Source organism: Narcine bancroftii, chromosome 2, assembly GCF_036971445.1.
Source record: "Narcine bancroftii isolate sNarBan1 chromosome 2, sNarBan1.hap1, whole genome shotgun sequence".
Lineage (NCBI taxonomy): Eukaryota > Metazoa > Chordata > Chondrichthyes > Torpediniformes > Narcinidae > Narcine > Narcine bancroftii.
In genome coordinates this window covers 220,033,981-220,046,460 of record NC_091470.1, presented here as the reverse complement: position 1 = coordinate 220,046,460, position 12,480 = coordinate 220,033,981, and the positions used below count along the sequence as shown (strand labels likewise).

The 12,480-nt window shown below is 43.6% G+C and overlaps 2 protein-coding genes across 3 annotated transcripts in view; one reads left to right on the top strand and one right to left on the bottom strand.

The window, feature by feature from the left end:
- Positions 1-6,006, bottom strand: part of fbxo15 (F-box protein 15) — a 36,671-nt gene extending 30,665 nt beyond the window's left edge. The window contains exons 1-2 of the mRNA XM_069920374.1: positions 5,882-6,006; positions 5,281-5,376 (exon numbers count right to left, since the gene is read on the bottom strand). Coding sequence (XP_069776475.1) covers positions 5,281-5,376; positions 5,882-6,000 — 215 coding nt within the window. The 5' untranslated portion in view covers positions 6,001-6,006. The remainder of the gene's footprint in view (positions 1-5,280; positions 5,377-5,881) is intronic.
- A 3,820-nt stretch (positions 6,007-9,826) lies between these two features.
- Positions 9,827-12,480, top strand: part of timm21 (translocase of inner mitochondrial membrane 21) — a 32,970-nt gene continuing 30,316 nt past the window's right edge. The window contains exon 1 of one of the 2 annotated variants that reach the window (XM_069920377.1): positions 9,827-10,251. In XM_069920377.1, the coding sequence (XP_069776478.1) occupies positions 9,933-10,251 (319 nt within the window). In that variant the 5' untranslated portion in view covers positions 9,827-9,932. The remainder of the gene's footprint in view (positions 10,252-12,480) is intronic. The other variant, XM_069920375.1, reaches the window with a different exon arrangement.

Genomic DNA, 12,480 nt, shown 5'->3' with positions numbered 1-12,480 from the left:
TAAAGTCAGAAAAGAAGCAGAATAAAACAAAATCCTTTATTTGCTTCTACATACACATATTTAAAAATGTATTCAGACGAGTACTACTGTATACAAATGTCACCTAATTCACTAATTTTTTAAAATAAAAAAAATTACAATAATGCACATCTGAAAGATGGTCCAAACTATTTTCAAAGCTAAAATCCGAATGTTTAGGTAATTCAATCCTACTGATTAAACAACATAAATAAAATGAAGACTTTCATTAACTTCAAAATCATGATCAATTAAAGAACCTGCATTTTTACAAACACCAGACTAATTAATGGCAATTATATTCATACAAATAAATTGAGGAAGAATTCACACTGAGAGTGATTTTCATTAACAAAGTGATTATCCAGTTTGAGGAGATATAGTATGTCACCAAAGACACCTTGCAACTTTCTACAGGTGTACCGTGGAGAGCATTCTGACTGGTTCCATCACTGCCTGGTAGTGAGATGTCAATCTTTCTTTGTAACTCAGTTCCTGAAGTCCTGGCAATATTTCAGTAAATCTTCTCTACTCTTTTAATCTTATTGATATCTTTCCTGTAGTTAGGTGACCAAAACTCCAAATTTAGCCTCACCAATGATTTATACAACTTTACCATAATATCACAACTCCTATACTCTATACTTTGAGTTATGAAGGCTGATTTATACAGAGAATGTGATTCTTAAACTAGTGACAAAAATAGCAAGAGAGAGAGAGAGAGAGAGAACATTCCATTGCATATGTTGATGATTTAGCAAGACTAAAGCTGATTGTGAAGAATAACAACAACTCCTTGCTTGGCAAAGACAGTAAAAGTAAAGAACATAATCTGATGTAACAAATGCTTGTGTGAACCAAACACATATGGATAAGTCTGTTCAGGTGTTCTGGAAAGCTGGAAGGTTGTCTATATGTGCAACTTGTGAGCCACATAGCATACGCCCTTGTGATGAGGCTGTCTGCTTTGGCAGTGATTTTTTTCTAACAGTGTTCTCATGCTTGGCAAAGCAACAATAAAGTGTGGTGAAATTTGTCATCATGTTTACATTCGTTTGTCAAGTAATCTCAGGTTCACTTTCACAATACCAACTGACACTCATTTATACATATATATTTTTTAAGGAAGAAATCTTATTTCTTTTGAACTTGATTGATTACACACTAGATTGGCATACATCACAAGGTTTATGGTGTGAAAAATAATTTTTTTTTTAAATGAAGGGCTGAGGCACAAATCATCCCCAGAAACAGTTAGAAGTCCCAATAAAGGTAAGTAGCAGAATACAGGATGAAGGAGTAGATCAACGAGAGTTGGTTAGATTCCATAGCTATACTCTTGAGAAACATTCATTGAAGCAGCAAATTTCAGGGTGATTTTTTTTTTTTTAAAAAGCACAGCATATTAGAAATGCACAAATGTGCTTGGAGGATGCTTTTGTCCATGTCAAATATTTTTCAACAACATGTGATTACAGCAGAGTGTTTCTGGCCACCATAGCAAAAATCCTGCTGTTATTCAAAATATGTACATTCTATATTTATCTTAATGAAGCTTCAAATAATTGTTTTTAAAATTTCAACCACGGTGTAATCCAACATGAAAATACTTCCAAGAACATTCAAAGAGGCTCAATGAAAAATCTGGGCCTATACTTCTGAGTGGCTCGGAGGAGATTCTGCTGAACCTTAACCCAAGTATCCTCTAGTCATTCAGGTGGATGTTAAAAAATAAAATTCAAGTAGAAGCTTTTAATTTTGCTCCAGGCTGTATTCATAAGAACACAAGAAATAGGAGCAGGAGTCAGCCATCCATCCCGTCAAGCCTGCTTCGCCATTCAATGAGATCATGGCTGATCTGAGTTTAGGCTCTTCGGCACCAAACCTCCTTTTGCCGATATCCCTTCATTCTCCTACTATGCATATATTTAATGAGGTAGCCTCCATTGTTTAATTGAAAAGCAAATTCTTCAGATTCACAACCCTCTGGGAAAAGCAGTTCCTCCACATCTCAGTCCTCAACTTGAGGCTATGTTTCCTAGTTCCAGTCTCCCCCACTAATGGAAACAACTAACCTACCTCTAACTTATCTATGCTTTTCCTAATTTTATATGTTTTATATTAAGATCCCCTTCCATTCTTGTAAATTCCAGCAAGTACAGTCCCAGACAACTCAAACACTCCTCAGAGGCAAACCCCCTCATCTTTGGAATCAACCTGCTGAACCTCCTCGACACCACCACCATCCTTCCTTATGCAAGACTAGAAATGCACGCAGTACTCCAGATGCAACATAACCTCTCTGCTCCTAAATTCAACCCCTCTAGCAATGAAGGCCAACATTTGATTTGCCTTCTTGATAGCCTGCTGCACCTGCAAACTAACCTTTTGCAATTGATACACGTCTCTCTGTACAGTAGCATGCTGCAATCACTTGCCATTTAAATGATAGTCTAATCTTCCATTTCTTTCCAAAGTAGATAACCTCACATTTACCATCATTGAATTCCATCTGCCAGACATTTGCACATTCACTTAACCTATGCATAGCTCTCTACGGACTTTCTGTATCCTCTGCACAATTTTCCACTCAATTCATATCTTCACAATCCCAAACAACATTCACTGGTGCTTTGAGCTTTGTGCATTAATAGGCTTGCGGTTAATGTTCCTGTAAAACAGAGGACTAAGAATCTTATCAAAACAATAGACCCAACTTCAACCATTCCAATGAAAATGTAACTATTTATCCATGGAAAACCAACTATTTGCATTTGGATAAGAGATGAAAGAAATACGTGGCATTATCATACAAGTGGCTTTCATTTCTGAGAAAATACAATTCCTCAAAAGTGGGTAGGTCCATTTAGAATGGAATTTTTATCCAGATCCAATTGTTCACATCGATTCTCCATAGAGGACACAATAAAACATCACACCCTTTATCAACCATTCAATGCAATTTTATTTTGCTTTGCAAAGCAGGGCACTTCTTCACAAGTAATACTTTTGGAAGTAACAGTGAGATCTTACTGCAAGGAAATCCATCTGGTGCTCGAGAGCATGGATATTTATACAGGTTGACTGTTTTTATATCATCCTGCAATTACTTGTTTTTCTAAATTTTCCTGATGGTTACAATATTGTGAAAGCGGGAACAAAGCGATTTTTGTGCAGTCTGAAGTCCTGTCTTTCTCTGCTTCTTGTCTGGAGCGATTTTTCAAATGCCCGGTTATCTGGGTGTTGTCAGGTATTCTGTTTTGATTTCCTGGATCAAAATGTTTTCTCAATCTCAAATGTTCCTTTCTCAGGGTGCCATCTGTACTTGTGCCCTGGCTATACGTCTGCTTTGTATCTCTCTCTCTTTGGCTTGGCTTCGCGGACGAAGATTAATGGAGGGGCAAATGTCCACGTCAGCTGCAGGCTCGTTTGTGGCTGGCAAGTCCGACGCGCGACAGGCAGGCACGGTTGCAACGATTTGATAAATGTTCAACAGACTCGTTTCTCTCTAGAGTCATGAGAGTGGCAAAAATTAGGGGGAAAATCAAAACAGTGAAAAAAATTCCCTTAGAGGATCAGCACCCTGGTTTCTGCTTTCCCCGCAATTATCACCTTTTGTCCATCAAGTCCTCTTCCTCCTGCTAATTCTTTTACTCAGGTGATGGCTGCCTTTACTCATACCTTGAAAAAGGGCTCAGGCCCAAAATGAAAAGAAAAAGATCCATAGGATTTTCACTGTACAACAAGCCCATTATTAAATATCTCCGGCAATGGTTGCAGTGGAATCAGTCTTCAAACGTGCATTTCCATCTTTATTTAGAACAGCAACTCAATGAGGATGGCACATTCTAGAAGTACACAGAAAAACTGGAGAAACAACAGCTGCACTCGCAGCATCCATAGGAGTTCCACAGGACACCGCAAGACCTGCTGAGCTCCACCAGCATTTTTGTTTTTACTACAGACTTTTGTGTTTAAAACAGTGGTTCTCAACCTTTTACTTTCCACTCACATACCACTTTAAGTATTCCCTATGCCAAAAGTGCTATGATTAGTAAGGGATTGCTTAAGGTGATATGTGAGTAGAAAAAGAAAAGGTTCAGAACCCACTGTTCTAAAGTATCTTTACTCTTAAAGATTATAAATGGAGATTTAAATCAACAGATTCCCCACACACAAAATGTTACGAGCCCAGAGGACCCCAAAACCCAGCAGCAATAGATATTCACCAAGACAAATGGTTACTTAAAAAAAAAGTTGATTTTTATTACCTTTAAACATGAAAACAGAATCACACTAACTTATTCACTATTAACTTACTTTACCTAACTTAACCCCCTTCTAATTCTAAGCGCACATGTGTGTAGTGTGTGTTTAAGTTCAGAAAAGTTCTTCGGTTCACAGTCCAATCTCACTTCTCATTCCTCCAAGTTCACTGGTTGCAGGCAATTCTTATACTATGCACAGAATTTAACATGTATAAAGTTCACCAGGCTTTACTGCTTGAAAGGTAAATGATTACCACTCAGGAATGTTCTTGTCAGTTTTCAGAGATATGGGTCATTCCAGGACATCCACAACTGATTTACTTCCATCAGCCACTCCAGTGTTTTGCGGACAAAACTTGCCCCTTCAGGGTTCTCCAGATGATAACCTCTTTCTTTCAGGACACTTATTCCAAGTGAAACATTAGACAGCCAGTCCTCTCCTCTTGCATGAACCACAAGGGCTTTGACCAGGCTGTCTTCCAAAATGGGTCATTCTACAAGCTTGCGAGTTTGTTCTGTTCCAGTCCCAGCTGCTGTCTGCAACACTGAACAACTGATCTGTGTGTGTGTGTGTGTGTGTGTGTGTGTGTGTGTGGTGTGTGTGTGCGCCTCTCTCACTGAGAGAAAGCCGGTTTGACTCTCTCTGTTTACAAAACCACATGGCCCTCTTCCAGACAATCTGCGGCTCCAGCAAAATCTTTCACCTGTTGCCTTTTGTAAACACTAATCCATTAGTGAAGTCACTTGCAAAGCTCTTGCAAAAGCTCTGAGGCCCCGATACATCTAGCATGGGGCAGAGCTCCAGTATTTTAAATAAGATCTGTTTTAATGCAACAAACTCTTCTCAAGTTATCTCCCAAAAACATCTACATATATATATATACTCTGTCACAGCACACATACCAAGTCTGCGGAAAGCAACTCTTTCAATTAAGTCACAAGGTGGATAGAAAGAACATGTGTGCTACTAACTAAACACCATCCTTTCACCAACCTCTCAATAGTAGTCAGGCAGGCAGATCTCAATTCACCACTTTTTGTTCGGTGGTGAGGGCTTGAAGGTGGACACCGGGGGCACTTGGGTCCAAAACTGAAACATTACAACATTAGGTCATCGAACAAAACGTGGGCTTCCCCCCCCCCCCCCCTACAAATTAAAACTTCGATACAAGGAGTTCGTGGAGCGAGTGATTGCCCAGTGTACAATCGAATGATAATAAACCCGAACTCTTTGCAATCGTTGTAAATGGCCTAATACTGCTGCAATGAGCCAACCAGATATAGAAATTGGTTCATGCCTAAAAAGTAATCGGTCGCAAATGACCAATGACCGCAGATAATCATTAGAATGAAGGAAACCACCGCAAATGCTTAAAATCAATACACAAGCGACAAAAGGCGCTCATCCCGAACCCATAGAAACTCCAGCAGCCTCCGGGACGTGGATCAATGAGCGGGGGTGGGTGAGTGATGCTGGGGTCGGGGGTAACACACAAGGTGCAGGAGGAACTCAGCAGGTCGCTCAGCATCCCTGGGAAGTCAGACCTGGGCCCGTGGCCAGGTGTGGGCGACAGCACGGCGAAAACCCCCTTCACCTGGAGCACGCGTGGCCGGCCTGCAGCCGCCAAGCCCCGAGTGCCGTGCACCGAGCACTGGGCGGCCGCGACCGCCTGCAAGCCCGGGGCATCTCCGCCCAGCCGCCGCCCGTCGCCATCAAGATCGGTGGGGGGGGGGGGGGGGGGGGAGGTGGAAGACGCCTGCACCATCCGGGAAGGGCCGGCGCGAGTTTGGAAGTGAATCCAAATCCTTGAGGAGCTGCACCAATCCAGCGGCAGGAAGCTCACCGGAAGGCGGGGTTCCATCTGATGGATGTTTCAGCCTCCCAATCATGACGGTTGCAATCCAATCAGAATCGAGGGCTGGTAACAACTTGGCCTTTGTGACGTCACGTAATTGACGGGCTTTAGCAAAGCATCTCTGAGTGAACGCAGAGGGTCAGTCAAAGTTCACATTTATTGTCAGAGCATATACATGCTATCACATTGTGAGAACCTTCACAGAAATTGCTCGAGACAAAAATTGAGAACAAAGAACATTTATTATACAACAATGCAAAGTTGGGTGCTTCCCCTTACCCTGGAAATGCACACATACACTGGGGCTCACCCAACTTTTATACAGTTGATTTCAGTATAGAAGTACCCTCCCCCTTACATTCTTCTGCCTCCTGTTGGAGAGGTTTGGCTTTAGGCAATCCTGCCTGCCTACGTGCTGTTTCTGTGCACTTGGAGGACCGGGGGTATCCTGTCAGTGTCCCATCATGTCATTGTCCCTATTCACAAACCTGCCTTTGTCCTTATTCACACCTTCCCAACCCTCAGGGCTTACTAACTTCTTAAATGCAGAACTTGATAATTCTGTCTAAGGCTTACTAATTACATATACAGAACTTTCTGATTCTGTCTAGAAGACCCTTATCTTATTCAGACTAACTTTACTTCCTACATTCTATTATCTATTATCTATCCTTTCATACTGGCTTTATTCATCTCTCATAGTTTCATATTAGTTTTACTCATCTCTCACAACATCCATCACATTATTCCCCGCAGAACTATCACTTAATGAAAGTCTGTACTCAAGAAGATAGGTATAGATGTAAACAAACTAACTGCAATGTAGAAGAAAATAAATAATGTGCAAAATAAGAGATCTTAAATGAGGCTCTGATTAAGTCTGATGTTTAGGAGACAAGGTGAAGGGGTAGTAACTGTTCCTGAACCTGGTGATACAAGTCTTGAGGCACCTATACCTCTTTCCTGATGGTAGCAGCGAGAACAGAGTGCTGGGTAGTGTGGATCCTTGGTGACTGCTGCTGCTCTCTGAGCAGATGGCAGGGAAAGATTTCCCTGTGATATACTCGGCTGCATCCGCTGCCTTTTGCAGGGCTTTCCACTCAGAGGCACTGGTGCCCCCATACCAGGCCATGATGCAGCCAGTCTGCACAATTCCCACTGCACACTTGTAGAATTTGCAAGGTTTTCGATGTCATGACAAACCTCCACAAACTCTTGAAGAAGTAGAGGTGTTGACGTGCTTTTTACATGATGCCATTAGCATGTTGGAACAAGATATTTTCTCACCCTCTCCACTTCTGATCCTCTAATGAACTCTGGATTGTACACCTCTGATTTTCCTCACCTAAAGTCTACAAGCATCTCCATAACATTAACATATTAACGTCGACTTCTTCAGTTTCCGTTAGCCCCCAACCCACCTCTCCCCATCCTCTATCGCTATTTCTCTTTTCCTCGAGCTCTGCCTCTCCCTCTTTCCCTTCTCTCTGTCTCCTTTCTTCCAGCTCTGCATTCACAGAGCCACCACCCTCCCCTGATCAATTCTCACCCGCCCACCTATCCATGTCTAATCATCACCTTTTGCCTGTTGGCCTGTATTTCTCCCACCTCTTTCTTCCCTCTTCCCCCAGCCTTTTTATTAAGACACCTGCTTGCTTTTTACTCATATGTTGAGGAAGGCTGAGGCCTGAAACACTGGTTATTTATAGCTTTACCTTCTTTGGGTGCTGTGAGAGTGGCTCAGTTCATCCAGCATTTCTATGTGCTTTTACTACAATCACGGCATCTGTAGACTTCCATGTTTCACAGCAAGTGAACAGAGGAAAAATCAAGTACATTCTTAAAATGCTCTGGAATTGAACACGGGCATCTCTGAATCCAAAGGGTACAATTATTGCATTTCAGATTATATATGCTGGAATTTGGCAGGGGAAAAATAAACAAATAAACAAATTAATCATGTATAGGTGATTCCAGGAACATCATAATGATTCAACTTGAATATTGCTTCACTCATATTGCATAGTTTATTGTTTGCAGACCTTTAAACCTCTTGCAAATTTCTACAGATGAACCATGAAGAGCATTCTAACCAGTTGCATCACTGTCTGGTATGGTGGTGCCAATACACAGGACAGGAAAAGGCTACAAAGAGTTGTGAACTCAGCCAACACCATCGTGGGTATCAATCTTCACCCCATCTACAAGGCCCGGTGTCTGAAGAAAGCAGTCTCTCTCCTCAAGGACCCTCACCGCCCAGGCCATGCCGTCTTCACCCTACTACCATCATGAAGTAGATAATGGAGCCTGAACAAAAACAGCTCCTTCCCCTCCACCATCATATTTCTGAATGGTCAATGAACCACAGACACTACCTCACTTTCTCTTCTTTTTGCACTAAATTATATTTTTTGGAAAAATGTAATTGATAGTAATATTTTCACCTGTCATGCTAGCGCAAAACAATGAATTTTGCCACACATTGAACACCAATGCAGTAAATTTTGATTCTAGACCAGTGCTTCTCAACGAACTGACTTAGAGTACTCATTCTGGAGCAGTGGTTCTCAACCTTTTTCTTTCCACTCACATCCCACTTTAAGTAATCCCTATGCCATCGATGCTCTGTGATGAGTAAGGTGGAAAGAAAAAGGTTGAAAACCACTGTTTTAATAGGAACTCATTGACTCGTTATGTCCAACTCCAAAGGTAATGGGCCAATGACCATTTTTCTCAAGCCAAATATTTCAGTAACAATTGGGCCTAGAGCAGTGATTCTCAACCTTCCCTTCCCACCCACATCCCACCTTGAGCAATCCCTTACTCATCACAGAGCTACTGAGGGCATAGGAATTACTTAAAGTGGGGTGTGAGTGGAAAGAAAAAGGTTGAGAACCAGTTTACAGAATGAGTGCTCTTTGTTCATTCACTGTTACGTTACCACAGCTCATCTTAATTCACCTTGCAGGGGGCAACCTCTGTACCTGCAGGAGTGCACCGCCGGCCTACTGAAGGGGACAACCTCTGTACCTACAGGAATGTACCACCGGCCTATTGCAGGGGGCAACACCTGTACCTGCAGGAGTGTACTGCCGGCCTACTGCAGGGGACAACCTCTGTACCTACAGGAATGTTCCACCGGCCTACTGCAGGGGGAAACACCTGTACCTACAGGAGTGTACCGCCGGCCTACTGCAGGGGGCAACACCTGTACCTACAGGAGTGTACCGCCGGCCTACTGCAGGGGGCAACACCTGTACCTGCAGGAATGTACCGCCGGCCTACTGCAGGAGGGAAACCTCTGTACCTGCAGGAGTGTGAGGGGACAGGACAACACCTGGCCGGCTGCCAATCCGTCGACCTGAATGGATCAAGCCCCACCCAGTCGGTTGTCAATCACCCTCCGGGATCTAAGCCTGTGCCGGCCTCCCGAGGCCTCACTCAGAGTTGCTGCAGCCTGGCTCTGTGGAAGTCTTTGTGGATTAAAGCCTGTTGTACAGTCTTTACCTTGTGTGTGTCTGATTCTGGCTAACAGCGCACCACAGTTGGTAACTTTTCTACTTGGAATACGGGCGGGCAGGAATAAAATGAATGCACTGCCCTTTTTGGGGGAAAGTGCATCAAAACAGAGAGAAGTGGGGAGGGGGGGACGCAACATGGGAGTTGTAGTTCTCTCTCTGCAGTGCAACCTGACCAGCAATGACAGAACTACATGTCCCATGTATCTGTTCAAGTTCTGAGTCAGTAGAAGAATGGCAGAACGACTGAGGGAGAAAAGAGACTTTGCAAAATGAACCTGGCAAGTGTTTTATTTCTGCGAGCCGTGCGCACGCCCACAGCCCGGGCTGCGCCCCCGTTTCAAAGGCAATTTCGGATCCACGACTCGGGGCGGACTGGACTCTGCAGTTCCGTCTCAGCGAGGCCCGGAGCAGCAACATTCAGCTGTTGGCTGCAAAAGCTGGATTCCCCGAACTGCTTTCGATCTGTTTCCAGCCTTTACATTCACACCCAGACCCGGCGGAGGACGAACGAGGAGGTTTCGGATCGCAAGCGAGAGCACAGAGTGTCCATCAGAAGGAGCCCCCCGCTCTTGTCAACTGCTCGCAAAGGTCAGTCCTTGCTGTCGGAGCACCCCCCCCCCCCCTCGCTGTTGCCGCCTGTCTTGGGGGGGATGCCCAAATGAACCATCATTCCACTCTTTGCATGGCATGAGCCGAGAAGCTCGTCCAAAGGATGTGACTGAATCCACGGGAACAGTCAAGGAAAAGTAACTCCCTTCCTTTGCGTGGCGCCGCCAAGCATCCCTTCTCCTGGTGGGATGTCCTTTAAAAAGGCAAATCAGGTCTGACCATTTAGCCCAGTGGTTCTCAACCCTTTTTCTTTCCGCTCACATGACCACTTTTAAGTATTCCCTATGCCCTGGGTACTCTGATGAGTCAGGGATTGCTTAAGGTGGGATGTGGGTGGAAAGACCCCTGTTTTCATCGTCCCTGGTTGACTCCTTCTTCAGAACTCCAAAGGAAATGGGCCAATGACCATTTTTCTCAAGCAAAATAGTTCCATGACGATTGGGTCGAGAGCAGTGATTCTCAACCTTCCCTTCCCGCTCACGTACCACTTTAAGCAATCCCTTACTCATCACAGAGTATCCGACGGCGTCGGGATTACTTAAGGTGGGATGTGAGTGGGAAGGGAAGGTTGAGAATCGCTGCTCGAGACCCAATTGTTACTGAAATACTTCGCTTGAGAAAAATGGTCATTGGGCCATTTCCTTTGGAGTTCTGAAACCTTGCACAGAACAAGTCAATGAGGTACGATGAAAACAATGGCTTGCGAGCATTTTCTTCCCACCCACACACCACCTAAAGCAATCCCTTACTAATCACAGAGCACCTATGGTGTGTGAGTGGAAAGAAAAAGGTTGAGAACCATTGATTTAACATATCCTCAGCAGAATGATGCCTTCAACAGTTCTGTTGCACAGCCACACTCATCAATGTACAGTTTGAGATCTGCATGGACCTCTTCCAGATTGCATTGGAACTTTTACCCAAGTGTGAACGAGAGCTGAATTTCTGAGGGGATCACAACTGAAGAACACTCTTTGGCCCGAGTTTCTCCAGCATTGTGTTTTTACGTAAATCATTGCAGATTTTGGTGTTATAGTCATCAGTGTCCCAAAGGACCCCATTGAAATTTAAAGCCAACAAAGGTGGCTAACTTCCAAACATGATATCAGAGAAAATTAACTAATTTTTTTTGTTAGTAATCAGCAATACTGGACAAAACTAGACTTGAACACATAACATTACTGTCACACAAGTGTCAGCCAATGGTCATCACCAACAACAAAAAAAAAGGTTCTAACCCCCCCCTCTATTTGTGATTAGAAGTATTGAACTCTCTGTGACGTACATCTTTTGGCATATTCAAGCCACATAAATATTATGGCGAGAAGCTGTTAGAGAGGCTGTGTATCTTTTGGTAAGGGACTTGGCTTCTGATTTAACAAAATCTCAACAGCAGATGCTGACAGGAGTGTTATTAAATGCTCTTCCTTTGCCTACAGTAAATTCCAAGAACTTTTTAAGAGATTTAATGCTCTCAAGGACAAAAGTTGCTCAGCACTATGTTTGCAACTGCTGTGTTGTGTCCCCTTTGGGTATTATCTAAAATACACACAGTAGTAGCTTGAGGTATCTTTGAAAACTCCTCCTTCTAAAATGTCCATCTTCTCCTTTCTCCAGTGGGATCCCCACCACTACCTTCCTTTCATCACAGATGTGCAACCTCTTCCCCATCAGGAAGACCTCAGGGCCCCTTCCTTCCCATTTCTCCAGATCCCAGGAGTAGCCATGGGCCTCAGCTATGCCTGGCCTTTTTGTAGAGCATGTGGAATAGTCCCTGTTCTCATCGCACTCGAGTACTCCAACTCTGCTACATCAACCGCTGCAGAGATGCTGCCTCTTGTGCTTTACTTGAACTCAACAATTTTAGTAATGTCAAAAGTTACAGAGAGAGTGCAGAAGAACGAAAGGAAAAACATAGCAGCCACAATTTGAAAGGCAGAGTAGACTCGATGGGCCTAATAACCTAATTCTGCTCCTAAGTCTTATGGCCTTCATTGCCAACTTCTACCCTGCCCTTAAATTTACTTGGACTGTTTCTGACGCCTCTCTCCTCTTTTCGTATTTCTCTGTCTCCATCTCGGAAGGCAAACTATTCATGGACATCCTCGACAAATCCCACTCCCAATTAGATTATTACCTCTCCTCACCCTGCCTCTTGTAAAAACACCATCAATTTCACCTCCGCCAGTTCCCAGGGTGCAGTCTTCC